The sequence below is a fragment of the Mus caroli genome, unplaced genomic scaffold (genome assembly GCF_978045245.1).
Source record: "Mus caroli unplaced genomic scaffold, Mus_caroli_1 scaffold_18, whole genome shotgun sequence".
NCBI lineage: Eukaryota > Metazoa > Chordata > Mammalia > Rodentia > Muridae > Mus > Mus caroli.
In genome coordinates this window covers 68,757,693-68,785,658 of record NW_028227273.1, presented here as the reverse complement: position 1 = coordinate 68,785,658, position 27,966 = coordinate 68,757,693, and the positions used below count along the sequence as shown (strand labels likewise).

At 53.9% G+C, this 27,966-nt stretch overlaps 4 protein-coding genes across 15 annotated transcripts in view; 2 read left to right on the top strand and 2 right to left on the bottom strand.

The window, feature by feature from the left end:
• The window catches only part of Unkl (unk like zinc finger), a 46,955-nt gene extending 44,215 nt beyond the window's left edge, over positions 1–2,740 (top strand). For all 11 annotated transcript variants that reach the window (XM_029470925.2, XM_029470924.2, XM_021186054.3 and 8 more), the window contains one exon: positions 7–2,740. In XM_029470925.2, the coding sequence (XP_029326785.1) occupies positions 7–162 (156 nt within the window). In that variant the 3' untranslated portion in view covers positions 163–2,740. The remainder of the gene's footprint in view (positions 1–6) is intronic.
• Gnptg (N-acetylglucosamine-1-phosphate transferase subunit gamma) lies at positions 2,720–8,555 on the bottom strand. The gene is made up of 11 exons (XM_021186060.3): positions 8,446–8,555; positions 8,303–8,360; positions 8,164–8,231; positions 4,178–4,232; positions 4,027–4,110; positions 3,855–3,948; positions 3,666–3,780; positions 3,502–3,584; positions 3,300–3,431; positions 3,128–3,209; positions 2,720–3,042 (listed from the first exon to the last, which is right to left on the bottom strand). Exons 1-11 carry the CDS (start codon positions 8,495–8,497, stop codon positions 2,945–2,947), a joined length of 921 nt encoding a protein of 306 aa, XP_021041719.1. The 5' UTR covers positions 8,498–8,555; the 3' UTR covers positions 2,720–2,944.
• On the top strand, positions 8,554–11,203 carry Tsr3 (TSR3 ribosome maturation factor). Of its 2 annotated transcripts, none has more exons than XM_029470929.2 (6): positions 8,554–8,731; positions 8,830–9,049; positions 9,439–9,632; positions 10,055–10,228; positions 10,563–10,626; positions 10,858–11,203. In XM_029470929.2, the coding sequence occupies exons 2-6, from the start codon at positions 8,901–8,903 to the stop codon at positions 11,063–11,065; spliced, it is 789 nt and encodes a 262-aa protein (XP_029326789.1). In that variant the 5' UTR covers positions 8,554–8,731; positions 8,830–8,900; the 3' UTR covers positions 11,066–11,203. The 2 variants fall into 2 exon arrangements, with proteins under 2 accessions (XP_029326789.1, XP_021005072.1); XM_021149413.2 differs by having other exon boundaries at positions 8,556–8,750.
• On the bottom strand, positions 11,063–24,716 carry Baiap3 (BAI1 associated protein 3). Its single transcript, XM_021149411.3, has 34 exons — positions 24,613–24,716; positions 20,446–20,579; positions 20,167–20,254; positions 19,882–19,962; positions 19,545–19,652; positions 19,003–19,062; positions 18,801–18,867; positions 18,491–18,686; positions 17,932–17,976; positions 17,741–17,818; positions 17,513–17,615; positions 17,080–17,187; positions 16,898–16,993; positions 16,697–16,800; positions 16,453–16,573; positions 15,921–16,045; positions 15,747–15,837; positions 15,575–15,631; positions 15,392–15,489; positions 15,238–15,289; positions 14,987–15,117; positions 14,759–14,882; positions 14,541–14,684; positions 14,362–14,454; positions 14,066–14,257; positions 13,909–13,977; positions 13,743–13,822; positions 13,564–13,672; positions 13,165–13,236; positions 12,923–13,003; positions 12,721–12,841; positions 12,517–12,640; positions 12,233–12,438; positions 11,063–12,152 (listed from the first exon to the last, which is right to left on the bottom strand). Exons 2-34 carry the CDS (start codon positions 20,568–20,570, stop codon positions 12,049–12,051), a joined length of 3,453 nt encoding a protein of 1,150 aa, XP_021005070.1. The 5' UTR covers positions 20,571–20,579; positions 24,613–24,716; the 3' UTR covers positions 11,063–12,048.
• Between the last annotated feature and the right edge of the window lie 3,250 nt (positions 24,717–27,966).

Here is a 27,966-nt window from a genome sequence, read left to right as displayed (position 1 = left end):
CCACAGGTGATCTTCCAGCTCCGTGCCAAACAGTGTGTGGCCTGCCAGGAGCGGGCCCATGGCACTGTCCTGCGGCCCTGCCAGCACCGTGTCTTATGCGAACCATGTGCGGCCAGTACCCCTGAGTGCCCCTACTGCAAGGGCCAGCCCCTACCATGGTGACCAGAGCCAGACCCATTCCTTCCCTGGTGAGCAGTATAAAGGCCTGGGCATGCCACGTGTCACTACAGTGTCGAAACTTGCCTCTGGTACCCCATGCCAGGATGTGAGCTCACACCCACTGTCCAACAGCCTTTCATATTACTTTTTCTTCCCGCCATGTCCCACCATCGGTGTCAAGGTATTATCGAAGAACCTCTGAAGCACCACCAAACCCACTGCCTGTCCCCTGGGCGGGTGGCATGCTTTTGGTGCCCCCAGTCCTGAGGCTGCTGTGGCCAGGCCAATGGGAGGTCCGGCCTTGTCAAAGCACTTTGTGAACCGAGGAATTAGATATTATAAATTGTATAAGCTGCTTTCTAGGTCCATGTTTTTTACTATGCGATAACATGAAGCTTTATAAGTATACTGTGAACTTGAAGTTTCCTATCAGTCTGTGCTTGACTCATAGTAATGGTAACTACGTAGATTTCATACTCTGAGACTCTTTAGGAAAGGGACATTTATCTAGTAGTGAAGCACTAGAATTTTTACACTTTAAAATTAAGTGCAAACAAATAGTATTTATAAGCAGAGAGTGGTTATTGAAAGACATATACATTTAGATGTTCTTAATTTTATGGAAGGAACTAATTTTCCTAAACATGTGCGGGTGCACATATGTGTGGAGTTTTATATTCCAGTATCATAGAGTGATATCCAGAGCTCTGTCACGCACTTATGTGATCCGTGGCCACTTCCAAGTGCCTGTGCCTTGCAAGAGAAGTGAAGGAATTGGTTCATTTGGTTTTTTTCTTCTCCCTTGAAAGACAATTTCATGCTAATGAAAAACACAGCAAAAGAGTCAGACATTCAGAGGAGCCCAAGATCTACTCGGAAGGAGCTGTGCTCTGATGTCTTGTCTGTAATGGCAACGGTGCTTTGTAACCTCTGAGTCGCCTGGGGCACCCCAGCTTGTGCTGAACAAGGGGCTGTGAACCTGAGACTGCAGTCTGCTGCACCCGTGACCACCCTCACCTCCAGCTGATCCAGAGGGGCCCAGAGGCACGAGTGAGTCCAGGACAGTCTCAGCACACATCGGTACCTGAGCTGCACAGCCAGATAGTAATAGAATTCATCACAGGACCAGCAAACACAGCTCTGCTGCAGTTCACCCATCAGCTTCCAAGGTGAACGTGGCTGCTGCTCACAGCTTGGCCTCTGGTCTGTGGCTCAGATTCTGCTGAGACTGTATCGAGGGTGGTGACTTCAGCTCTCTACCATAAAGACTGGGACTGTTCCTGGAAATCTAGGGAGGAGACATCTGTCCAGGTGACCCCTCCCATGGTGGCAGACCTAGACAGGGTAGGTATCCTGCCTACAGGTTCTGCCCAGGCCTCGAAGTGGTTCTCCTTCCCCATGGCTTTGCCAAAGACTTTTAATAGCATTTTTTAAGTGCAAAGTGACTAGATATAAAACATTTTTATCAGTGACCAAATTAGAATGTATTTAATATAGTAGGAAATTTAAAAGCATTTTTTAATATAAGACAAACTGGTAGAAAAGACCTATCATTTTAAAGGAAATGGATCTTCAACATTCCACAGCTAGCCCACTCCTTAATAAGGTAACCATTGGCCTGATTTCAGTGACTTTTGTTTTTAATTATCGTGATGATGATTTATTAGCTCAGTACCTAGATCATGTGTATTTTGTGCTACTGTTACCATGGTTTAAGATTGTTTATTTTTATTCATATTTATGAACTGTTTCCCATGTCAGGCCTTTGGTCTCTGTGGTAACAGGACAGTGTTTGTGATTGATAGCTCATCTGGACAATTTCAAGTTGTATACAGTTACAAGCATTAAGCTTTAGATTGTATGTAAGCTACTCTGGTTAACTCCTCCTGGGCTGACATTCCAGGCTGGGGCTGGGCAGTTCTGGGGCTGTTGTGATGGCTGGGGAGGCAGGCGGTAGTGGACCCTGGGTCCCATCCCATGCAGGGAGCTTTCCTGAGCATCTGTTCTTCTGGAATCAGGCTGAGCCCTGATTCCAGGTGTGCAGGGGAGGACCAAAGAACGTCCCAGAAGGGGCCACTTTTCCCATCCATTCCAGACCTCTTAGGAGCTGAGGCTTCTAGGATCTACCCTGGGTGGGAAGGGCTAAGAAGGGGAGAGAGGGCCTTAAGGCCCGTGTGTGTGGGTAATGGAGGTGGGGCCATGGGTCTAGGAACTGGGACCCACCACTGTCCTGATGCCTGTTGTTGTCTAACTCTCTAGTGTTGAATAGTAACAGTATATGGTAGTGTCAGAGTCTTGTATACCTGGTTGGCAGGCCTTCCCCCAGTATGGATGCGCATGTGGATTAACTTATGGAAGCCTTTGTGTTCATTTGTTCTCAGAAATTAGTTGAGAATGTTATGTGAATGGAATCTTCTTAACCCAGATGGTCATATTTATAATACATAACCATTTACTTTAGTGAATTGTTAAAGTTGTTAACATTTGTTTAAATTTTTTTACAATAGCATTTATGCAATGGTTTACAGAAGTCATGGAGTTATTTTTTATCAGTATGGAATTAATTAAAACTTTGAATCTTTATTTTGTCTGGATCTTTGGGCACAACAAAGGCTGGCCAGCAGGTCCCTCTTGTTTATCAGTGACACTGTCTGATCTAGAATATGCCAAAAGAAGCCGTGTCTACACCACACCAGTTTTGTGCACTCTGCTGAGACCATACCTGGTCTCTCTGTGAAAGGACACTCGAAGCTCAGGATATTTCTATTCTTCATGGCCACCTGGATCACAGGATGTTCCCACGTAGTCCTGGGTCACTCCGCAGCTGCTCTGCGATTGCACCTATGGGGAGCTGCTGACCCAGGTGCTGAGAGTGGGGGGTTTCTGCCAGAATGAGTAGCAATAAGGATCTGCCCCAGTGCTGCAGGCCCCGGTGTGGCTGGCAGCTGACCAGGGCAGGCAGACTGACCTGTGGGCTGAGTGTGGGGGATTCCATGCTGTTGCAGCAGACTCGTCAGTCTTTGTACCTCCTGTGACAGCTCTGCATGTGCCTAGACAAGATGGCCAGCCTGGTCAAACCCTGGAGGATGCTATCAGAACTAGGGACCCCTGTAACCCTCCCTCTGTCCCCAGACTCTTACCTTTCTACAACTGTCCAGAGTCTCAAGCCCCAGGCCCTTGGAACCTCCTGCCAGCTGGGTGGGATGAGTTTCTCCTGGGACCTTTAAGTAGCCAGCATCCTCAAAAAGTACCCTTAGCAACTTCTCATAGCCCTGAAGATGGAAGAGGTAGGAGGAGTACCTGATAGCATAGGCAAGGGGACACCCCTGAGTGTGCACCCACCTGCGGTGTGATCAGTTCGTCTGCCAGGTCCTGTTCCACCTGGTCCCAGCGCTGCTGCAGGGCCTCTGACAGAGTTGGATACACTACAGACAGCAGGAACCAGACATTGCAGTCTCCTACCTCCCCTCCCCTTCCCTGGGCCCACCCCTAACCCAGAGGCCTACCTAACAAAGAGTGGGGATGGCAAACAAGAGGGGTCTCGAATGTCAATGCATAGACACAGGTGCTTGGCTCAGACACGTGGGCCAGTCGGTTGATCTTTCCACAGGTGAGCTCCACCTGAGAAGAGAGCCTGAGTGGCTGGTGGGGGCAGGGGGTTGCTCTCTACCACCTACTTTCGCTGTGGGCCTCACCTTGCTCTGCCGGCTCCGGGAGTGGCAGGAGTCCCCATCAGTCATCCACATGCCCTTGAAGGTATTGTTGATGATTTCCCACTCGTGCCAGATGCTGGGGAAAGGGGGCAGCAAAGCACTGATGTGGGGGCCTAGGGAGCAGGCCCACCACCACTGCCCTAGCCCAGCTTACCCAAGGATCCCACTGTAGGCATTCCAGCGGAAGGTCTGCTCGTGCTGGGTGACGTTGTGGAAAGGGCAGAATTCGTACTTGTACCTGGGAGCACAGGCACATCAGGAGCTCTGCAGACTCCACCCACTCCACCCACCAGCCTGGCACTCACGTGGACTCCACTAGGCTAAAGCACTTGCCAGCAAGTCTGAAGAGATGCAGGGGCCCTGGGGAAGAACACAGCAGCAGTTCAGCATCGGTATAAACTCTGCTACCCCTACAGCTGGAAGCTAAGGTAGGCAGGAGGGCACTAACCATCAAGGCCAGAAAGCCCCAAGCTCCTTTGCTAAATGATTGGGAATGCAGAGGCAGGCTGACCTAACTCCTAGGGACTGACAAACTCATCTCCAGACCACAGAACTGGTTGTCTGGGGCAGGATTCTCATGCTTGTTCCTGTGGAGGAGGCACTCAGTATCTGTCTAGGCTGCCCGTGTGTGTGTGTGTGTGTGTGTGTGTGTGTGTACGCACTCATGAACCACACAACCAGCTGAGAGTTTTCAGTTAAATTTTTTAAATTTAATGTGACAACCACAGGGATTTAGAATTTCAAGTTGGTGTGGGATTTTGTAGCATGCATCCTTAATCCCAGCACTTGCTAGCGAGTGGCAAGTGGATCTCTGCGTGTGAGGCTATCCTGATCTACACAGCAAGTTCCAGGCCACCCAGGGCTACAGAATGAGACCCTGTCTCAAAAATTAAAGATGAATGAACAGGATGTGGACCTTTCATCCCAGCACTCAGGAGGCAGAGGCTGGCAGATCTTTGTGAGGTCAAGGCCAGCCTGGTTTACAAAAGTGAGTTCCAGGACACCCACTGTTACACAGAGAATCCCTGTCTCAAAGAATAAAAAAGTTAAAAATCTAAACTGCAACCTTACATAGAAAGGACCTGCTTTACCACACAGGCCCAGCTTTGTGATTCAGGTCTCTGATCCCATGCTAAACTGTACTCAGATGTACAGGCAGTTCTGATGCTCTCATCTTTTTTATTGTGATCTTGATAACCAAAGCCAGTCTTTCTCATGGCTGTCTCTAGCTACTTTATATATAGATAGCGTCATTCCTGTCTTTACTACCTTCCTGTTGTGATGTCCTCTCAATTCGGGCTGAGTGACTTCCCTTGGTGTTCCTGATAGGACAGCTCTATTGATTCTCCTGCAGGTTCTGTTGCTTAGGAAAATACCTGCCTTTTTGAGGTGTGCCAGGGACTCAACCTAGGACCTCGAGCATATATTCTGAAGTTCTACTGACCTGGAGCTGTATGAGAAAAATAAGAACAAAAATTGGGGTCTGGAGAGATGGCTCAGCAGTTAAGAGCACTGACTGCTCCTCCAGAGGTTCTGAGTTCAATTCCCAGCAACCACATGGTGGCTCACAACCATCTGTAATGGGCTCTGATGCCCTCTTCTGATGTGTCTGAAGGCAGCTACAGTGTGTACTTAAATCTTTTTTAAAAATTGGTTCTCTGAAAAGATAGCAATACTGACACCTGGAAGCTGGGTGTGATGGTCTCATGCCTTCAGCACTGAGGAGACTGGAGCAGGATGCACTGGTGTGCTGGTGCCAGTGTGGGGAGATGGCGTATTCAGAGAAGTGTGTGTTGTGCAAGCATGAGGAACTGAGTTTGGGTCCTCAACACCCACATAAAAAGCTGGATGCCAGCAATGTCAGTGCTGGATGGGCAGAGATGGGCGGCCTCTCTGCGACTTGCTGGACAACCAGCCTAGCTGAATCCTTGAGCTTTAGATTCAGTGAGAGATCCTGACTCTCAGTAGGTGTTCGGAAGCAGTAGAAGACACCCAAGCTTGACCTCTGACCTCCACACAGGCACACACAAACACATTACACACAGAAAGAGAAAAGGAGGGGGTGAAGAGACGGTTGGGTGGTCATGAGCACGTGTTGCCTTTGTGAAGGATCCAGGTTCGGTTCCTAGCATGTACATACACGATGGCTCACAATCATCTGTAACCCCAGTTCTAGAAAACCCAGTGCCTTCTGGCACAGGTACTTCACACAGTATGGTACACAGACAGCAAACAAGCAAAACACCCAGTAAAATAAAAGCTTAAGTAAAAATAAACTGAGCCTGTAAAAATAAAGCTGTAGCCAAACTGACTAGGAAAAGCAAAAATTTAAGTAAGTAAAACTAGAAATAAAAGTTGGGGTATTTGCTACCAACATCACAAAAATAAAAAGGATGATTGGTAACTATGAACGGATGGATGTAGTTGAAACTGACAAGTTCCTCCAAAACACGAGTTTGCCAAGAGTGGCTTCGAGGAAGCAGCAGGCAGCTGTGAATGAGCACACCTGTGAGGTTAGGCAGCCCATCTCCTAGGCTGAGTAGCCCTTCAACCAAGTAGGTTTCTCTCACCACCCTCCCTTTCTCCCCATCCTCTCTCCTGCCAAGACTGTCCTGGAACTTACTGTGTAGGTCAGGCCTGGGCTTGAACTAATGATCCTCCTCTCAAGTGCTGGGATTACGGTCTTGTGACAGTCTATGCATACTGTCTCTACTCTTTTTCTAATATTGCTATTAAATGAATAAAAATAAACATCTGCCATACTGGGTTCTTAGCAACATCTGGCTCCTCCTGGCCAACCAAGGAGCTACATGCTAGTTTGGAAGGACTGTGGGAAGTCTTACGATTATACACAAATACACACACACAACCTCACAATGTAACGGTAGCAGGACTTAAAACAGTGTCACCTAATGAAAAGGAGAGAAGATGGGAACAGTTGAGAGAAGATGGGAACAGTTGACTACTAGAGGAGACTGGTAAGTACTCTGCAACCCTGAGCTACCTCTTCTTCACGGGATCAAATCTACAAACCAGCTTGCCCAGCATGCCTAAGATAGTGGGTCACCAAATCCCCAGAGTGCAGCTAGTCACTTTTTTTTTTTTTGAATCTTTATCATGCGTCTACTTTTCTTTTTATTTATTTATTTATTTTTATTAGATATTTTCTTTATATACATTTCAAATGCTATCCCGAAAGTTCCCTATACCCTTCCTCCACCCTGCTCCCCTACTCACTCCTGCTTCTTGGCCCTGGCATTCCCCTGTACTGGGGGGCATAAAACGTTTGCAATACCAAGGGGCCTCTCTTCCCAGTGATGGCCAGCTAGGCCATCTTCTGCTACATATGCAGCTAGGGTACTGGTTAGTTCATATTGTTGTTCCACCTATAGGGTTGCAGACCCCTTCAGCTCCTTGGGTGCTTTCTCTAGCTTCTCCATTGGGGGGCCCTGTGTTCCATCTTATAGATGACTGTGAACATCCACTTCTGTATTTGCCAGGCACTGGCATAGCCTCATACGAGACAGCTAATAACAGGGTCCCTTCAGCAAGATCTTTCTGGCATATGCAATAGTGTCTGGGTTGCCAACGTTCTTTTATGCTGGCCAGCCCTGAGCCACCTCCAACAGCTTGTCTTTCAGTCCTCCTAGGATCTTAGTCCCAAATTTCTTGTGCAAAGAATTTTGATCCTGCTGGTGCCCTCTACACTCCCTAAGAGCTAGAAAGGGCTAGATACACCTGGAGTGTTGTTGAGTCTTCATACCCAACATCCCTAGAGCTTCTAATCGGTCAAAGCACCTGTGGAAAGTAGAGGCTTTAATACCACGAGTTAGAGGCCAGCTTGAGTTTACTATAAAAGACTTTGAAAGAGGGCGTGGTGGTGTACGCCTTTAATCCCAGCACTCGGAAGGCAGAGGCAGGCGGATTCCTAAGTTTGAAGACAGCCTGGTCTACAAAGTGAGTTCCAGGACAGCCAGGGCTATACAGAGAAACCCTGTCTCGAAAATAAGAAAATAAAATAAAAACCACAAAAGTTAGGGATGTGACCCAAGCCTTGAGCTTGCTTAGGGCTTGCTTAGCTCTAGGTGATCGCCAACCCTGGGAGCGAGAGGGGATTGCAGTTCCAGTATATACTCCAGAGCATTTAAAACACTCAAGTTTGACAAACGAATTCGTAACCCTTCAGCGAGTATGAGTCCTTCATCCAAGGCACCCTTCCCTCCCTAACCGAGAGCTTTTTTCGGCCCCCTCAGTCAGCACCTCGGCCAGCTCCGTACCCTCCCGCGCTCACCGGATACAGCTGAAGGCTCTCTCTTGGGCTGAAGGCGGCTTGCCTGGGGCAAGAACGGGTTATTCAGCCTATGGAACAGAGAAGGTCAGAAGAGCCAGCCACGCTCGGTCCCCAAGCCGCAGGACCGTGATCCGCTCACCCGAATGTGTTAGGCTCCTCCACCACCTTCATCTTCCCGGCACATGCCGGCGCGGGCCCTGCGGAGCGGAGAGAGACGTGAGCAGGGAGCGGAGGCGCGGGCGACGCTGGCGCGCGGGGGGCTATGCGCGCGGAGCCACTGACCCTGCGACGCGAGCCCCAGCAACATCAGGAAGCCCGCCAGCCGCCCCGCCATGGCTCCTAGGGTCGCACGGTCACGTGAGTGACAGCCGGAACTGACGCCACTCAAAACCGGAAGCTGTGCGAGCGCGCACGCGCACACGCTCTCAAACAAACCCTGGAGCTGAGGATTTCATCTCGGATTTCATCTAACACTATGGGCCGCAAGAAAGTTGCTCGCGGATCCAGGAAAGAGAGCGGTCGTGTTCGGCGACCCTCCGGCCGCTCTCTGGATGCTTTCGCTGAAGAGGTGGGCGCTGCGCTGCGTGGTGAGTTTGGAGCAGACGGAGCAGCGGGTCGGGCCTGGGAGCAGGTGCTGAGGACCCGGCCTTCTCTCTCTTCTTGTAGCATCCGTGCAGTCCGAGGAGGCCGAGGACCAGGGCGGCCCGGGCCCTGCGGCGCTGCCTTGTGCCTTGGCTATGTGGGAGCTTGGCCACTGCGACCCCAAGCGCTGCACGGGCCGCAAACTGGCCCGTCTGGGTCTGGTACGCTGCCTGCGCCTGAGCCAAAGATTTGGCGGTCTGGTGCTCAGTCCAGTAGGCACTGAGTACGTGTCTCCGGCAGACAGGTAGACACCCAGAGGCCTGGGGATCAGGGAGGGGTCGGAGACGGGTTGGAATGCCCTCCCCATCATCTTGTCTTTGTTAAACCTCCCTGTATCGGGAGTATCATTTTCTTGTCCACGTCTTTCATATGGGCAGAGTTGTATTTAATTTGACCCTTTTCATAGAGCAAGGCTATAGTGTAGAAAGCCTAGGGGAAACATTTGTTGTGTAAAGTAAACACTGTCCAGCTACCCTCAACTGCTTCCTGAAGGCTTGCTAGGAAGGGTTCTTTGTACCATTGCAGTAAACCATAGCTTCGAAAGAGCAGAGTGATATCTCATCTGTAGTGGAGCCAGTCTCCAAGGATGTGCCTTATTTGGGGCCCTAGAACCTACCCTACACTCTCTGACAGACAGCTGGTGGCACAGTCAGGGGTCGCGGTCATAGACTGCTCCTGGGCCAAACTGGACGACACACCCTTTCAGAAGATGCGAGGGAGCCACTTGCGGCTCCTGCCTTACCTCGTAGCTGCCAACCCTGTAAACTATGGCCGGCCCTGCAAGCTTTCCTGTGTGGAAGCTTTCGCTGCTGCCTTCTGCATCGTAGGTGAGTTTTGGGTCTGACAGAAGCGTGGCAATGGCAGTCTGGGGGCTGACTGCCTGCCCCCTCCTTCTCCCTCACCTGGAGACTGGGGTTTCTTCTGGCAGAGTCTGAGCAAGGGGGTGGGATGTGAGGAGAATATATTGGGAGCCATTAGAAAACAGCCTTTGTCTTCAGTCTCAGTGCCCATATACAGTCTTGACCTAATGAAGCAGAGGTAGAGGCAAAATGGACAACTGCCTTCCCTGGATGGTGTATGGGCCCAATGGCTACCCACAGAGACTAGGATAGTAGGACTGTTTCTCAGCAAATGAGGGGAACCTTGGGAACTGTAGAGGAGGTGACAGCTTCCTGGGATAGCAGGCAAGGTCATGCAGCTGTACTCTCTATAGGTGTCCCAGGCATATTTTTGGTTTTTATTCCACTAGGCTTTTCAGACCTTGCTGTCATTTTGCTTCGGAAGTTTAAGTGGGGCAAAGGCTTCCTGGACCTGAACCGGGAGCTCCTGGATAAGTACGCAGCCTGCCGTGGCCCGGAGGAGGTGCTGCAGGCTGAACAGGGGTACTTGGCTAGCACCAGGGACATGCCTGAGGAGGACATCGGTGAGTCCTAGTGTTGGCTGGGAGCCCCAGAGAAGCAATCAAGCCCCTCCAGGGCCTTAGGAGCCTAGAGCCACTAGTTTGGCTCTGTCCTGAAATCACTTAGAAGTCCCCTTCCTCTCTTCCTCTTTCTTTCTTTCTTTCTTTCTTTTTTTTTTTTTTTTTTTTTTGGAGACAGGGTTTTTCTGTGTAGCCCTGGCTGTCCTGTGTAGCCCTGGAACTCACTTTGTAGACCAGGCTGACCTCAAACTCAGAAATCCGCCTGCCTCTGCCTCCCGAGTGCTGGGATTAAAGGCGTGCGCCACCACGCCCAGCTTTCCTCTCTTTCTGTGTTCAGATCCCTTTGACGTGGACTCAGGGCGGGAGTTTGTGAACCTCAACCGGCCTGTGGCCAGCACCCGGTAGGTCCTGTGAGCCCCCAGGTGCTTCTGAAACCGTGACCCGGTTCCTCCTGCCTTGCGGGTGTGGCCTTTTGAACAAGGCCTGGTGGTGATTACAAAGTGTAAAGCAGCTGCTTGCTGAAGGGGGTTGGGCTCAGAGCCGCCTCTGCTTGAGGGCTTCTCTAGCGAGCCTAACAGGGACGGTCACCCTGCTCAGGCCTGTGGCTGTACTGTGGTCCATCTCACTCCCAGGCTGCCTGAGGACATGGATGACACTGATGGGTCTGAGGAGCACAGTGAAGATTCTGAGGAGGACTGTGATGAGTGTGAGGAACCAGGACCTGGTGCTAATGGAGGAGACGGCAGCTACTCAGGAGCTGAGGAGACCCCAGAACAAGAGGCTCAAGCCAGAGACTCCACTGAAATTTGGAAAGGGATCAAGAAACGACAGAGAGACTGAAGGTCACAAACATATTATTGAAGCTGGTGTGCATTATTCAGAAGTGGCAGTAGGACCTGGGGATGGACGGGCCTGCTGGGACAACCTTGTTTAGTGTCCTGCCTTAGTGCTCTCAATAAAACCAAGGAGGAGACCCTCCGCTATGGGTCTGTCGCTTTGTACGTGGCTAAGCGCTGGGGAAGTCTACCTGGGCAGATCTGGCCTATGAGGTAAGTCTGGTATGGGCACATAAAGATGCGTCAAGGGATGTCTGAGCAGCTAGCCATCGAGCCCTTCAGCCTGGCCTCCACCTGTGGGCAATTCCTGTTCCTAACGGTGACTGTGGGAGAAACTCTCCTGGGACCAGGAGCCAGGCCGGGACCAGAGCACAAGTAATCCTCAACTGGCCTCTTGCTCACCTGCTGTGGGGAGTGTCCAGGTCCAGGAGAGAGAAGCTGCAAGCAGTGGGGACTCTGCCCTCACCCTCTGCGGGCAGGGCCTTCTCTAGGAGAGGCTTCCCCGATGACACTGCTGTCATGGGGCACAGATTATTTCTCATCAAGCCGAATGATGGCTACAAGGGTGTGAACAGCAAAGTTGGCCTCCACCCTTGTAGTAGTGGCTTCTACTCCCTAGTTATGACCATAAATGTTTCCCCCAGGTACGACCCAGTGGCCTCTAGGGGGCAGAGTCCTGAGAGCATATGACCACTGCTCTGGGGTGGGGTGGGGACGTCCACTAGGGTCAGGTCCCATCCATCCTGCTCTGTCCAGGGTGGATGCTGGCCAATCCCACGGAGCTGGCTGCCCATATTCTGGGTGGGGCATGCTGGGGCACAAAGGGTTCACAGCACACACCAAAAGACACAGCCAGGGCAGACAGAAGCCACAGGGTCCAACCAGAGCAGGCAGGTCACATGGTGAGGGAGGGGCCCCCAGAAGCCCTTGCTGCACAAAGTGGGTCCCAGGGAGATGGGGAGGGTGGGACTATGACCATCAAGGTGCTCAGAGGTCCGCCTCCATGCACTTCTCCAGCTCCTTGAGTTTCTTGACAAACTCCTGTGCTTCTCTGCTGGTGCGGCCTTCTAGCATCCGCAGTGCAGACCTCACTGTGGGTGGACGTGCAGTTGGGCACGAGAGGCCAGTTTAGGCCAGGCCCAGAGCCCTCAACCCTTGGATTCCCACTCACCCTGAGCTCTGGGCCTGCGCAGGTGGAGTGTGATAGGCTGACCTGGCCTCATGCCCCCTCCCACATGCGGCCTTGCGATGCCACTGATGCCACCCAGACCAAGGGCTGCTTCCCCAGCAAAGTCATTGGTGGACAGCCAGTCGTGGTCCATAACCGTAAACAGCACGCAGGCCCCGCGGCGGCGGCATGCCTCAGCAGGCACAGAGCTGTGGACAGGACAGTCAGGAGCCTGCTGTGGCCATAGGGCCCAGGCAGCGGGCACAGCAGGCCGGGCAGGCACTCACAAGTGGAAGAGTTCATCGTACACGGGGTGCAGTGTGCGAGCTTTGACTTGGGTCCTCTGGCTGCGGACCAGTGGGAAGAGGTGTGGTGGACCAAGCTCCACAATCACGAACGGGTCACTTAGGCCTAGAGGATAGATTGGGAGCCAAATGTCTCCCTGCCCCCAGCACCCCATCCACCCCCCAGCTGCCACTGCTGTGCCTCACCGTTGGCATCCAGAGGCAGTAAGTCCGCCGCATGCAGCACCTCCACAGCTAGCCGCTGCTCCGCTGCTTCATAATGACACCGGACAGTCAGGCGCCCAAACCGGTTCTGCTCCAGAGACCTCTGTGGGAAAGGCCAGTGGAAAAAGCCAGCGAATGAAGCTGGCTCTTCAGAGCTGGCCTGTGTAGACAATGACAGACCTACCTGCTTGAGCTTGTCCAGGTAAAACTGCTCGATGCACTCCCGGGTGGAGCATTTGTGTAGCCGGAGTTCCTCCTCCAGCCTCTACAAAGGAAGCTGGCACTTGTAACTCTGGTCTCAGGCATCACAGCCGAGTGTCTCCACAGAGTCATCGGAACTGCCTCGTGGCCATCTGGTTTCACCAACACAGGGATGCCTACGGCAGGGCACCAAGCTAAACTCGTTCCTGCGGAAGGCTCGCTCACCTTGTAGCTTCCATCCCTCAGGTTCTCCAGGGGCAGCCCCTGTCCCTCCGCATGGAAGAAACTGACCAGGGCCTGCACCGGGTAAAGAAGAGAGAGTTGTCAGAGGGCTGGCCTGGGCTGAAGACCTGGGGATCAGAGAGCATGGGGTCTCGGAAGCCCAGGCAAAGCCACTTCTCAAATTTGAAATGCCTTAGACACCCCCAGGAGGCCTGGGAAATGCCAGACAGCTGTGAGAACAGCTGGTCCTAGGGTGTCTGGGCTGTAAGGACAAGAGCTGCCTGCGCAGCTGCGGAGTACCTGCCCAGAGGTTTAGTGTCCTGGGGGCGGGGGAGAGGGGCAGGGGGGACACCAGGGAGAGGACTTTGGGGAGATGGACCTGGGAACTCCTTGTGACCTTACCTCCAGTGTGAAATGGAAGCGCCCGTAGAAATCAGCAGAGACATCCCTGTTTGCACTCAGCGCCTGTAGAATGGCCTGAAGCAGCAGCTCCCAGAGGGCCTCCAGCACCCTGGAGGAATCGTACCTGGGTGACTCCCTGGGCCAGCACCACCCCACCTACCCCACTGCCTAGCTGGTACCTGTTCAGGTTCTCCTTCACCAGTGCGTCATTCAGCAAGGCCAGCTTCTCATCTAGGTACTTCAGGAGTGGGGCTACAGCCTGCAGGCGGGAGTCCTCAGGGCTGGCCAGGCTGGCCTTCAGCCCGCCCCCTGCATCCGCACTCCCTGCTCATCCCGTGTACTTACCTCATCGTTCTGAATGGAGTCAGGGGACAGGCTGATGTGCTGTACGTACTTCCTGATGTCGGCCACCATCTGAGAGAGGGGTGGTGCTCAGAACAAGAGCGGGACTCAAGAATAGTCCTCACATGGGTACAGTCCCGGGCCCCACCCCTCTTCCCACCTTGGAAGTCAGGTGTGCTGTCACAGTGTGGGCCTCCCGGTGGAGGTCTTCGTCCAGGGCCTGTATGCAGCTGAGTAGAGGGCGGGGGAGCACTCCCTCCAGCCCACTGGCCCCTTCAGACCACGCCAGTCCTCTTAGTGCCTGCCCCGAAGCTCTGCGCACCAACTCCACATTGTTGAGCACCACACAGAGCTGGAAAGGTGTGACCAGGGGCAGCTGGGCAGTTGTCAGGGGAGGGGGTTCAGGGTAGGGGCGCCCAGCCACCTGCTAGCTTCACCTGACACCCAGCCTCTCACCTGCTCACTCACTGCTTCACCAGCAGCCCCTGGCTGGGTGTCCACCTTCTTCCTCAGCAGTTCCGTGTAGAAGAGGGAGGCCTCACACATGTCCTGGGGCAGGAGATGGGCTGGGAGCTTGAGACCCTGCCCCTACCCCATTTCCTGCTCTACTCCCCGCATAACCCCAGCTCATGTACCTGGCTGAGTTGAGTGCCTAGCCCCTGGGCCTGGGAAGGGTCAGGCCAAGCCAGGCGGACCCAGAGCTCCTGAATGTGACTAAGGCAGAGGCTGGCGGTAGCTGCAGAACTACTGTGTTTGGAAGCTGCATCCACAGGCTCCAGCTGCAAAGGCAGAAGGTGCTGGTGTTGCAGGGGACCGAGAGGAGGCAGCACCATGCATCTGGGCACACACTCACCGTGTCTACATCCACAGCTCCCTGAAGGCGCCACTTGGCCTGGTCCCGCAGCACCTGCAGCCAGAGCTTCACAGCTGGCAGGAATGGGGTGTGGATGCCAGCCAGAGCTAGGGAGCGGCTTTCCCTGCAGAGGACACTCACTCAGAGTCCATCAAGACTCATACACCTCCACCCAGAGGTCTCCACATCAGAGCTAAGGGGATACAGGTCTGAGTTTGGGGTACTCACCGTCCAGGGATGCAGCTCCAGAAGCGCTGGGTGTCTGCCAGGGTCAGGTAGAGCTCAAAGAGCCCCGAGGCCACCTCTAAGTTCATCTTGGGGCTCAGCTCCTCTGTCAGCACCCATGCCTCCTCAGCCACCTGCCTCAGATGGTGGGATTAGGCCGCTGCCAAAGTTAATCTAGGCACCCTCTTAACCAGGGGCTTCTCCCCGGTTTCCAGTACCCACGGGCACCCAGGGTAAGGGACTCCCCCCCTCACCAGACGTTCCAGCTGCCGGAAGGTAAGGGTGAAGAAGTCCACCTTAAGGATACTGCAAAAGACACGCCTCAGCTTCCTGTTCCCCACTAGCCAGTCCTACCAACCCAGCAAAGCCCATTCTGGCCTTCTACTGTCATCCAGGGGAAGAGCCTACCCGTGGAAGAGGCTGGCGTAGACCCCGTAGCACGACTGCAAGTCCTCGTAGATGATGTCCGCAAGCTCAACAAGCCCTGCGAGGCGCTGCGGTCCTGGCTGCAAGGAAGCCAGACCCGGAGTGACCCACACGGCCCGCAAGTGCCCCGTGGCGCCCTCCCATCCAGGCCGTCCAGCCACACACCTGCTCTCGGGGACTCTTGGTGTTCAGGAGCTGGTCATACCACTCACGGTTGCCCCGCTGTAGAGCAGTAAAGGCAACAGAGTGATTGAAGGGAAGAGTCAGGCTAAGGGGCTCTGGACAGCAAGGGCCGTCAGGGTCCAAGGGAAGGAGGCCAAGATGGACCCAGACATACCTTCAGGGCAGCAGCAATGTCCATGCTGAGCTCTGTCTCAAAGGGGCAGATCTCAAAGGCCGGCTGGAAGAGCTGTAGCTTCTCCAGGCACCTGGGGAGGACAGCTAACTGAGGAGACCGGCCAGCCCCAAGCCCCAGCCCATCAGGCCCCTGGCCCTGCTCCACGACACCCACTTCAGCAGCAGCTCCAGGCGATACACAGCCGTGCTGTTGGTGGCGGGGAAGTAATCTCGGAGCTGGCGCAGCAGCCTCAGCCCGAACTCCGAGAAGGCAGAAAAGCTGTCAGCCAGGCTCTCCTCCTACAGGGTCAAGATCCAGGTGGCTTTGCTCATAGATACTGAAAACCCACTGCGCTGCTTCGTGTAGCTACCCCAGTGCCTTCTTAACACCATTCCATCTTCCTCCAGCTCCCATCTCGCTGCACCTGTGAGCCACGGTGCCTTAGCTCCTTTCCCCTCTACTCCATACTGCCGGTGCCCACTTGCCAGATACTTGGCCACTTCAGAGGCATCGCCCTCAGCCCAGTCTGAGCTTAGTGACATTGTCCAAAGTTACTCGGTTACAACAATTGCTTCCTTACTGCACGGCGCTCTTTCCTTCAAAATGTTTTGTGTTTTCAGCCCCTATGAGGGCAGGTCTCTTCCCCTTGGCTCCAAGTGAGCTCTTTTTCAACAGTACACAGTTCGGTAGCAATGTTCATGCCTACCTGCTCCTGGGGCAGTGAAGCGGCCTCCTCCCAGTGGGCCTGCACGTCTTCCAGCAGCCCCAGCAGATACCCATAGTCCAGGGTCCGTGTCTGATGGTGACGGCTACTGACTTGCCAGTGCCTGTAGGAACCCAAGCTTGTGGTCTGCTCTTGCTTAACAGGCCCACCCTGAAGCACTGCCATTTCTCACGCTCCACCCACTTCTCAGGAGGCTCTACCCACAATGGCCACCCTGTCTACTCACAGCACCGCCAGCTGCAAAGGGGACAGATTGCTTTGGGCTCCATGCAGACAGAGGACTGTGGTCCCAGGCCCGCTAAGCTCGCCACGCCAACTGCTGGAATTGGGCTGAAGAAGGTATCCAAGGGTGGGCAGAGGCCAGAGAGTCCCCTCCATCCCTGCTCTAGGCCCTTACTCTACTCAACAGCCCAAGGACACCCACTACCTCTTCCACTCGATGCTCAAACCGCAGCACACGGCTGAGGAGCAACAGGTAGGACAGGAAGCCCGAGCGTCCACGCTGACTCATGACAGTGTCCCTCTGCAAGGCAGAACCCGAGGTCTGTCATCAGCTCTGCCTGAGCCTTGAAGGCAGGGGTGTAGATCTGGCTCCCTATAGCTTCCTACCTGGGTGGTGATCAGCTTCAGGACCAGGTGGCAGTCTCCCTGCACACGGGAGGCACTGGATCGTGGTTCCAGCTTAAACCAGCGGTCAGCACCTGCCACAGGCACCTCCTGAGAGGGATGAGGGTGGGAAGGTGTAATGCCCAGACACTCTGCCCCTCTCCTTTCCACACAGTCACATATGGCTGGAGTATGGCTCAGCAGTAGAGAGCTTTCAAATCCCAGTAAAGATAAAACAGGACTAATGACCCTCTGGGACCTCAGAATGCTGCATAGCCCACCTCCTCCAGTGACGAGAGTAGAATGTGCTATAGGAATCATAGGACGCTATCCAGAGATGCCCACGAGCCCTGAGGCACCTCCCACGCACCCACCAAGCATCCTGAGGTACCCATCCACATCCCATGTCTCTGTCCCATCATGCCTCCTCACACACCCGGATAGGGATGTTGAGGCACCCCAGGAAGTCATCAGTGTGGTCCTCAGTGGGTCCTGCTGTCCCATTTGCACGGGCCGACTTGACAATCTGTTTGAAGTATCTGGGCACAACAGGGTGGATAGTAAGGCAGTGCCACTCTGGTGGTCCTGGGAAGCTATGGGTCCCTGCAGCTAAGCTGCATGCACAGGTCTAGGGTTATTACGTCCCCCCTCCCCTACCCCATACCTGGTCATGCCCTTCAGGCCAATAACTTCATTTAGCTTCCTGCATGCTTCTGCCAGGGATACATCATCATCGTGGTCCCTGGAGATGGAGGATGTTTCAGCTGTAGTTCCCAGCCCAGCTCTGAGTACCCCTTCCCCAACTGCTTCTCAAACTAGAGGCGCCACCACCCTCCAGAGCTCGGGGTCCTCTACCATATGTCCAGGTGCAGCTGGTCTGTGTTGACATCGTCAATTTCACTGCAGAGAAGACAGAAATGTCTATGAAACTCCCAGGCTATATCTGCCCAGCATTGAGGTAGGGCGATGTCCAGGAGCAACACGTAGTAGCCGTAAGTTCAGCTTCTCCACACAGACTGCTGGGCTCACATCCTAACTTCTACCTGCTACCAGCTATGTGGTCATACCAATACAACATCATCAGTGGGCCTCAGTTTATTCCTTTGGAAAGTGGGTATGTTACCAGTCCCTCTTAAAAGTTGCCTGGAGCAACTCTTTTTTTAAAAAATTATTTATTTATTATATATAAGTACACTGCAGCTGTCTTCAGAGACACCAGAAGAGGGCATCAGATCTCATTACAGATGGTTGTAAGCCACCATGTGGGTGCTGGGATTTGAACTCAGGACTTCTGGAAGGGTAGTCAGTGGTCTTAACTAACCATTGAGCAATCTCTCCAGCCCCCCCCCCAAGCAACCCTTAATGAGTGTCTATCATTTGAGGTATATGGCTATCAGCAGGGTAGGAGCCTTACAACAGGAAGTGCTCTTTCCAGACAGGATTCAGGGTGCTGTTTTTGACTTCCGTGACCTGGATACACTTGGCAGGCAGTGGGCTGCTACGCTTGCTGCCCTTTCGGAAGCCAAAACGCTGCTCCTTCTGCCCACTCGACTCCTGGGGGGCACTTGAGGCCGGCAGGATGCCCAGCATACAGTATGGGTCACTGAAGCCTGAAATGGAGCAGGTGCCTCAGCCCTTAGTCACCCCCCCTCATGTTCTGCACTCTCCACAGCTTCCAGGGACAGCTGCCAGGCACTGCAAGGGTCTGTCGGAAACCCACTCACCATTGGGGTCTTTAGCCAGAAGGTTCTTGGCACGCATGACAGAGACTTTCAGGGCATATGTGGGGGCCTGTCAACAGAAGGGTACTGGGGGTTTCACAGGGCTAAACAGCTTCCCACTTTCCCAGCCACCCTGGCAGCCCTCCCTGCCACACCAGTACTGTTGCCAGTCAGCTAGCACCTGCTTGGGTGGGCATAGCCTCACCTTGGCCTTCTTCACACGCATGATGGCCTCCATGTGTTCCTCAGAACTGGTGCCAAAAACCTGTGGGTAGTGGGCAGGTAGACAGGAGCCTGCAGAGAGGCTGTGCTGTCCTGAGAGTCTCAAGGAATGCACATAGGAGTGAATGATCCCTCTGCCCTAACACCAGGAAGGCCACTGTCTGAGCACCCAGAGGCATGAGCCGGTGAGGGCATGGCACAAACAAATGAGGCAGAGACAAGATAATTCAGAGTACAAGCCAGTGAGAGGGAAACATGCCCTCTGAGTACACCCCGATTCTCTGAGCACCAACCAGGCTGCTCTTCCTAATCATCTCTGAGTTATCCGTCTTACATCCTCTGCACGTGTCTACATGGCTAGCCAGGTCTCAGTCCACTGTGTATATTCACCAGTGTACAGTGGTGTGTGCATTCTGTGACTCAGTGTGTCAATCAGGTGATGCTGCAACAGTGCATGTGTGTGTGCTTGCACACCTGTGCACACATACCACACCTCAATCCTCCCCAGAGTGGGGCCCTACTCACCTGCTGAAGGTAGCTTAGCAAGACCTCCTCGTCATCTACCTGGTCAGGACCCATGGTGCCAGCCCGGTGGAGGACTGTGTATAAAGCCTCCTCATAGAGCATGTCCACCTTCAGAAAACAGGCCGTGAGTTCCCAGCCCGAGCAGAGCTTCTCAGCTCCTGCTCTGCCCTTGTGTACATCCAGTCCTCAGCCCCAGGTAGCTCTTCCCACTGTGGACTGGATGTCCAGCCTCTGTACCTCTGATTCTGCTCTCCCAACCACACTACACACCTGTCCTAGAAAAAGGAGTTACAGTCACTCCCTGGGCTTAGACACACCCCCGCCCTGCTCCCATTACCTCCTCTTGGGTCAGGGTTCTCAGGCCACGATTGGGATCCACAGGCTCAGCAGGGGCTGGGGAACCACTTCGAAGAAGAACCTGTGAGGGTTAGGGTAGCAGGTGAAGATCTCCGACGGCAGGTGAGGCCCCTTAGTCTGCAGCTGCCCCTGAGGCCCTCTGGCTGGCTGGACAAATGTGCTCCAGGGAGATGAGAGTTAGAGGTTTCAGTGGGCAGTCAGATGGAGCTAGGACAGTACCCTGTGCCGAGTAGCTCTCTAGGCCCTTCCCAAATGGATTCCTTACCTCAGGACATGGCAGGCCCTGTCTGCCATCCCCCTTTTTCAGGATGAGGCGCATGTGGGCAAAGAACTCCACACCATCCCCAGGTTTCCTGGAAGAAAGCTTGGCTCAGAACACCATTCCACGGAGAGAGTGGATCAAGGGGAAAACCCTCATGATCTTGGCCTTGAGTTCAGATCCCTTCCCACCCAACTGAATTGGCAGTGGACAGCAAGTGTACAGGCCAGCTAGGGAAGGGAGGCAAGGTCTACATCCCCTGCAGGGTTGGCCCTAGGTACCCACCAGGCCCCTGTGGGGGGCTCCTGTGAGTTTGTGATCTCAGGTTCCTGCTCTGTCTTGCGGCGGAAGGACGGGCACACCTGCACCTGTCTGAGCACACTGCTCTTGATGTCCAGCAAGGTTGACATGGCAGCCACCTGTAGCGAGTACATTAGTTGATCAACTGTTCTATCACAGCACAGGCTAACAGAGGGTAGATCAAGGCTCAGGGGCCTGCTACCATCCTGCATTCTGCTAGGTCCCTGAAGGGGGGCTTTGTGAACTCTGCTGCCACACTGGATAAGTGACCTAATAGCCGTTTGTAGAGTGGGAGACAGTGGCAGACACCCTCAGGGGTGGAAGGAGAAATGTCAAAGTACTTCTGGGATCTCAGTAGAGACAGATATGTTCTGCTCCCACATCCAAGGCTGGTACCTGTATTGTGCCCCGATCACCCAAAAAACTATGACAGAATATGGCTGTTTCCTGTCTCCCCACCCAGGCCTTCTCTGCAGGAGGCCAAAAAGCAAGGTAGAGCACTTGTCTATGGCTTGGCCCTTACATCCATAAGCCCAGGGTAGGGTTGGCAGCTGTCACTGAGGCCAAGATGCCCATGAGGGAGCTACTCTGGGGTCCTTACATACATCCAATAAAACACGAGGGGCCAGTACCCCCCAGAGTAGAGTTTGCACCCCGCAATCAGTAGAAAGGAAAAGAGAATGAGATCCGTGCGTCTCATCTGGGGAAGGCTGGAAGTGCTCAGCTGTATCCTAAGCTCCTTGTCACCTAGCACATCAAATCAGCTGCCCGCCTGTTGCTGTGGCAACCAAGCCATTCTGCTGCAGCCTGCCAGAGCAGCCTGGTTTTCATCTCTAGGAGAGTGGTCTTGCAACTGCAAATGGCGTCTAAGCCCAGGCTGACCCTGTGGCCCCCCCTCAGCCATTCTATCCTGAAGTTGAGGTTTGCCGATGGGAAGGTATGGGTCTGAACTTATCTGTCTATAACCCTGGTAGGTAGCTGGCACTCCAAGGGACCACAGTGGCAGTTCTAAGACTGAATACCGGAAGGGCACCCCTCCATTTGGAGCGGCAGGCCTAGGATCACCTGAGAATCCTTGCTTCTCTTATGTTTGATGAGTTCCCAGACCCTACCTACATGGAGGAGGAAGAGCTGCGGCGTCCACCTCCACATCACCATCCGCTCAGTTTTACCCTGCAGACCCCAAGTTTAAGACTGGTACAGTGTCTAAGATACCATGATCTATTGAGTGCCCTGTTTCTAAAACACCACCCTGCCACCCCCCACCCTGGTCACACAACCACTGCTGGGTCTGGGCCTTCCCCACACTACCCCAGGTAGGTCCTCTCTTTACTGAGGAAAACAATCCCACACCACAGAGCACCTACTCCTTGGGCTCCCTGTCTTGCTGGCTCATTAATAAGAGACCCGTGCCTGCCATCCACTACAGGACATTGGTACCCATCTACCCAGTTGTAAGGGGAGACTGTCATTTCCATTGCGTAAGACAGGAAATGGATTCCGAGGCAGGTTCTGCTCCTGGCCCAGGGTCTCCGGACGTCAGAGGATGCAGCTTCTTTCTGCTAGGGAGCCTGTCTGTGGCAAGAAGCCCTTCCTTCACCCTCCCTCCATTTCCACTATCCCCACTGGCTCAGCAGTCCTCCGCTGTGCTGCATCTTGACCCCTTTGCTCCGGCAAGTTCCTATCTGATGAGCCCCCACAGCTGCAGAGGTGATGGAGGCCAGGTGGCTCTGCACGCTGAGGAGAAGCCCCACAAACCTCCTTTCAAATGTGGGGACCCAGTAAGCTTTTGCCACACATAGCCAGCCTGTCCTGAGGTCCCAGGTGTCACAAGCCCAGCTCCCCCCAACTAAAAGGAGAGCTGCTCCCCCTTGCGCTCCCCCTGTGCCCCAAGCCAGGAAAGCAGCCGCTTCTTGAGCTGTTGCCAAGGCAACCACCAGCCGCATCTCTGTGTGACGGGGCCATGGGGGCTTGCAGTCCTAGAGAAAAATGTGACGCAGAAGCAAAGTAACCTGACAGCGCTGGAGCTAAGGCGTGCACCCCACTGCCCTGCCTCAAACAAGGAGCCAGGTGTGGGCTTGGGAGCATGCCCAGGGTCACCACCGGCAGGTGGTATCCTGAGATTTAAGGCTCTGCTGTGCAAACATTATTATATTTTCCTGGGGTGCCCTGCGCTTGGGTTCAGCTCTACCCCCCACCCTGAATCCGTTGCTAGGATGAGGCTAACAGCAGGATATCAGAGCCAGTCTCTGTGAGAGATGGCTCATCTGGGTGCTCAGAAACAGCTCTGGTCCCCTTGGAAACCCTGGGCTGCTTCAGCAGCTGTTAGTTTCTCTGACCCAACAGCTTAGACCCCAAGAGATGTCGGTCAAAAAGGCCTCTGACTGGGGCCAGCCAGGTGAACCCCATCGTTCACCTCTGCCTTCGAAAGCCTGTACGCGCTTGACTACTGCCTGCGGATTTCTGGAAACCTCAGCCTGTAGAGGATAGCAGTGAGCTATGGGCAAAGATACCCCCAAGAGCCCACTTTGCACCCCAGTCTCTCTGGTAGGCACAGCTCAGATGCTGTGTTGTATTTCAGTGTCCCTCCTAGGCTCAGATAGTGCAGCCAGATGTGCCCACAGGCCTGCTCAGTCACTCAGTAGGGTCAGAGTCACAGCTCCCAGCTGCCCACTAAGCAGAGGAAGTATCCGCCAGGAAGCTCTTGCCATATGAACGGGAGCCTGTCCAAAGCTAGGATCACCTCATTCTCACTCAGTCCAAGATGAGGCAAGCTGTACAGAGGCAGGGTTTAACCTAGGACTCTCACCAAGCTGTCACCTACCAGACAGCCCTTTAAAGGTCTTGTGGGGCAGTGAGGCTGAGAATTTAAGGGCAAAGGGCTGGAGGGGTCTCTCTGGGCTTCCAGTCCACAGCAAACACAAGGGTGCTGAGTGGGATAGTGCCTATGGGAACGGGGACAGGAGGGAGGGTGTGTGGGAGGGAGGTCTCCACAGCGGCCTCAGTAGCTCAGCCTCCAGTCCTCAGGTGGTCTACCTGTTACACATTCTGTTCTGTTTGCAAGCTCATCCCTCCCTGAGTCACAGGAGGGAGTGTGTGGGGGGAGATGTGCACTCCACTCTCTGTAGATGGATGCTCTCCAGGCCCACAGATGGAGACTGGTTCACTCTACCCTGGCGTCTTACCTGCTACTTACCTGTCTCTGTTGAGTTAGGTGCTGTTTTTGATCGGCTGTTTTTGATGATAGGGGCGGGGAGGCTGTGGTTACCCTCCCCTGTTCTATTGAGGTTACCTTCTTCTCCTTGAAGGCAGGAGGTCTGAAGGGAGTTTGGGAGCAGCTCTGGTATAATATTTCTCTTGCTTTCTTTCTGTTTCTATGTCTGTCTCTCTCTGATTCTGTCTCTCTGTCTCTGCCTCTCTCTCTCTCTCTCTCACAAACACACACACACAGACACACACGCGCGCGCACACACACACACACACACACACACACACACACACAGTCAGACCCCAGGCAAATGGTGGGGCCCGAATTCCTGGGTAGCTAGGGAGGAAAAAGGCTTACCCTGGCAGGGATTTTGGGTTACTGAGGGCAAAGGTCTCATGAGGGGAGTCGGAGAGTGGTAGGGACACGGGCGCTGGGGCCTTGAGGGGATTCAACCTGTTCAGAGAAGCCCCGTAGGGCGTCTCCGAGGTCCCCAGCTCCGCTTCAGTCAGGGGCCTCTATTGGGAAGAGGGGTTACAGTCAGGTGGCTCAGCAGCGGCGACCGGCCGTGGGAACCGAGGTTGAAGGTGTGCACTCTCTGGCTCTGGAGGTCTCATCCTTCAACCCTCCCAGGGAGTTCTGCAGTGTGGACCTCCCGGAGCCCTCTACTTAGCTCAGAGCCTAGGACGCCGGCCGTGCGACACCGCCCCTCTCTCTCTGAGCACGCGCGGCCTCAGTTTCCCCAGGACCTCAGTTTCCCATTGCCTCTGACGCCAGCAATTCCCGTGCTCCACCCGGAGCGTAGTGCAGAAGCCAGGGGTGGGGGTGGGGCTAAGCCCGAGGGGGCGGTCGTGTCCGTCCGTCCGTCCGTCCGTCTGTCTGTGATAAAAAGCAGGTTAAGCCTCGACGGCAGTCTGACGACATTGGGCAGGAGTTACAGCACTCACCGTGGACAGGGCTTCGGGGGCCACAGGGTCGGGGGGGTCCCTGCTGGCGCTGGCGTTGCTGTCGCACTAGCTGGGGACACCGAGGCACAGCGACCGCTAGCAGCCGCGCGCGCTGGAGACTGAGCACTGCAGAGCGGGCGCCGCGGGCGGGGGGCGCGGGCGGGCGGAGGCGGGGCCTGGCCTGGTTTGCTGGTCAGAGGTTCCAGCCCTGCCCACCCCTACCCTGCGCGTTTGGGGTCGGCAGTGGGTCTCTACCAGCACGGTACTGGCCAGAGAGACCCTGCTCTGGGCACAGGGCTCAGTAACCTACAGGTGGGTGCAGGGACGGGTTGTGTTAGCTGTCCCCCCCTCCTCCTCCCTTCTCCTGCCCTGAGGGAGGAGGCTGTCACGGGGTCTCCTTCCCAGGGCCGCAGGGAAGCTACAGTCGCCCAAAAGAAACAGTCGCCCAAAGGAAACACGAAGTGCCTGGTGTTTCTTGAAGTGCTGTACAGCTATATCTAAAGTCAACCCTCTCACAAAAGCTCTGCTGCTCAGTACTGCCCGGAGCTGCTCTCTTCCCGGAAAGTCAGCTCTGGTATTAACCTGGGACATCTCATGATGTCACTGCTATCTGTGAATGTGTGCAGAAGACCGGGATTAAGCCACAGTAGCTGGATCCTGCTGTTCCCAGCCCACTTCTCCTAAGGCCCCCTCCACCACTTGAGGTCACCTGGAGCCTTGTTAAATGAGTTGCCTGTCCAGTTCCCAAAAGTGCGAGCTCTGAAGCTGGGGCAGAGGAAATACCTGACAGGGTTTCTTGTGTGGGTTCTCAGCACCCACTGGGAGTTGTTCTTGGCTGTTCCAGGGCTCAGTAGGCCCCTGAAGACCAACACAAACTTCGATGGGAAACCACTGGTGGCCATGTTGCTTCTAGGTAGTTCCACTTTGGAGTTTATACCAAAAGTCTCATTCTTTTGTTTCTTTGGTTTGATTTTTTTGTTTCTCTGTGTAGCCCTGGCTGTCCTGAAATTCACTCTGTAGACCAGGCTGGCCTTGAACTCAGAGAGTTTCCGACTACTGACCAGCTTAAAGGTCTCATTCTTATGGGAAGGACTCTAACCAGTGTGAGGGTCAGGAAAGCAGGCCTGAAAATTCTCCACTTCAGACTGTAGCAAATGCCATCTCTGCTGAGGTGACAGACTTTCCAGAGTGCCGGGCAGGGGCCTTTGTTCCTCATTACGGGGAATTGGAGAGGAAACATCTGAGGGACAACAGTCAGGCCATAGTCCTTCATTCCAGGGGACATACAGGTGAGGTCACTTGTCTGTATCCCAATTCACATCTCTGTCAGTTCCTCCATCCATCACTGAAGACAGGCAACAGAACAGAATATTGTCCTGCAGAATGCTCCGTTCTCAGTCAACCTCTGGCTTGGCACAGTCCGGCCAGGCAAAAGGGATAAAAGTTGAACCCACTGTCAGGACCAGGATATCAGATGAGCAAGGGAAGGGTCCTGGACTCTGTGCCCCACACTGTCCTGCTATAGGGGATAGGGGTTGGAGTGGGATAGCCAATTCCTCTCCCAGAGTCTGGAGTTGATGTGCCCATAGTATACTCTTGTGTCATGTTTTGCCAACCTGTTGGAACACACACACACAGGGCAGGGGTGGGGGAGGAGGGAGAGAGAGAGAGAGAGAGAGAGAGAGAGAGAGAGAGAGAGAGAGAGAGAGAGAGACTGGTTGCCATGGTGACGGTAATGGCTTTGGGGTAAAAGGATGAACTAAAGGCTGCTGTAAACAGGAAGTGGAGGGGGGAGCCCCACTGCAGGGGCTCCGACGTCTGAGACTGGGTTGGGTAAGATTTGCTCCTGTCTGATAGGAATCTGAGATCCAAACATGGAAAGAGAGGCTTTTAGTCACCAAACCCAGCCCCAGGAGTCCAGTCATCCCCAGGCTCCACAGACCTTTGTGTGTGTGTGTGTGTGTGTGTGTGTGTGAATGAGTGACAACCCATTGGTGACTCATCCTAAGACTGGCATGGCTCAGGTGCACTGCGTCCCTTCTCCTTGCCTCAGAGCCTTGCTTGACCCCATCTGTGATGAACCTTAGTTCCTAAACACAGTCTGAACCAGTGATGGCTCATAGGATCAGAGACCAGGGGCTTTGGTTAGAGTTTCATCTTCCCCTGAGGCTTGCAACGTGGCTTCAGAGGCAGATGTGGCTCAGGATAGCCTGCCTGACAAGTCAGTCCTTGAACTGCAGCTCACACCAAGTATTTTGTGACCTTCCTAAAGTCAGCGTCTAGGCACTGGAGCCAGCTCAGGTCTGGTGTGAGGTTTTCTTTTTTCTTTTTCCTCAAAACCAAACCAAACCAAACAAAACCAAATCCAGATTTTCATGTAGCTCAGGTTGGCATCAAACTTCCAACTTGCTAGGTGACCATGGTTAACTTTAATTTTCTGATCTTAAATGCTGGAATTACAGGCATGTGCCACTATTCCTGGTTTTAAGCAGGTGTGGAGACTGAATCCGGGGCCTTGTGCATGCTAGGTAAGCATTCTCCCACCAAGGGGCAAGGGCCGCTGTCTCACATGCTCATTTTTGTAGGACCAAGCTGGAGGGGCGGCAGAAGCAGCAGACCCTGGAGAGGGCGTGGCCAAGAGCAACACAAGGCTATGCGGTTGGTCTGAGTCTATCTGGGAGACTTCGGAGGGTCTGATGGGGAACACAAGCTCTTGACATCTGTCCAGTGAGGGGTAGTGTGGCAGGGCCTGTTTTCCTTAATGGTCATTGCTATGGTCAAAGGCCAAGTGGAGACAAAGGACACACACTGTGCAATGGGGTTCATCCATGCTCATCACCCTCCTCCCCCACCTCAGCTCTGGGACCAGTCCCTTCCAGAGACAGGAATCCTAAGAGGGTGAGCACTTTCTTACATGGCGGTGTCCTGGGGTGAGGACCCAGATGATCTGGCCTGGGCAGGGAGGAGCCTAGATGGACAAACCCAGACAGACTCTCCTACATCTCTGTCATTTGCCTCCTTTCTCCTCCAAAGAGTTCAGGTACGGCCTTTAGGCTGAGCCAGGCCCAATGACTCCTCAATGTCACTGGCAGTATCTGGAGGCCTCTTAACACTCTCAGGAACTACTACTGCATGCCCCCATCCACAACTCAGTGTCAGGGTCTGGTGGGACAAGTTCCTCAAACCTCACATTTCTTGACTCCTCCCTGCTGGAACTGGTTCAGATTAGTCCAAGTCAGTACTGGGCCCCAGCAACGTCAAAAAGATGTAGCATATCCAGATGTCCTTGGGCACTGTTGGCTGAACTGCCCAGGTGTCCTTGGGCTTCCTCTGTAGCTGGATGGTCCGGCCCAT

Bases quoted from the DNA above. Each gene is read 5' to 3' on its own strand.
- Gnptg (XM_021186060.3), bottom strand. From the start codon at position 8,497: ATGGCGGGGCGGCTGGCGGGCTTCCTGATGTTGCTGGGGCTCGCGTCG. The intron at 8,361-8,445 runs GTCAGTGGCTCC...TCCGCTCCGCAG, and splicing joins GCTGGGGCTCGCGTCGCAGG to GGCCCGCGCCGGCATGTGCC. The intron at 3,781-3,854 runs GTGAGGCCCACA...CTCTCTTCTCAG, and splicing joins CCCGGAGCCGGCAGAGCAAG to GTGGAGCTCACCTGTGGAAA.
- Baiap3 (XM_021149411.3), bottom strand. From the start codon at position 20,570: ATGTCAACCTTGCTGGACATCAAGAGCAGTGTGCTCAGACAGGTGCAG. The intron at 20,255-20,445 runs GTGGGTACCTAG...GCTTTCTTCCAG, and splicing joins GAGCCCCCCACAGGGGCCTG to GAAACCTGGGGATGGTGTGG. The intron at 15,290-15,391 runs GTAGGCTCTTCC...TGTCTTTTGCAG, and splicing joins TACGCCAGCCTCTTCCACGG to TATCCTTAAGGTGGACTTCT.
- Tsr3 (XM_021149413.2), top strand. From the start codon at position 8,639: ATGGGCCGCAAGAAAGTTGCTCGCGGATCCAGGAAAGAGAGCGGTCGT. The intron at 8,751-8,829 runs GTGAGTTTGGAG...CTCTTCTTGTAG, and splicing joins GGTGGGCGCTGCGCTGCGTG to CATCCGTGCAGTCCGAGGAG. The intron at 10,627-10,857 runs GTAGGTCCTGTG...TCTCACTCCCAG, and splicing joins CGGCCTGTGGCCAGCACCCG to GCTGCCTGAGGACATGGATG.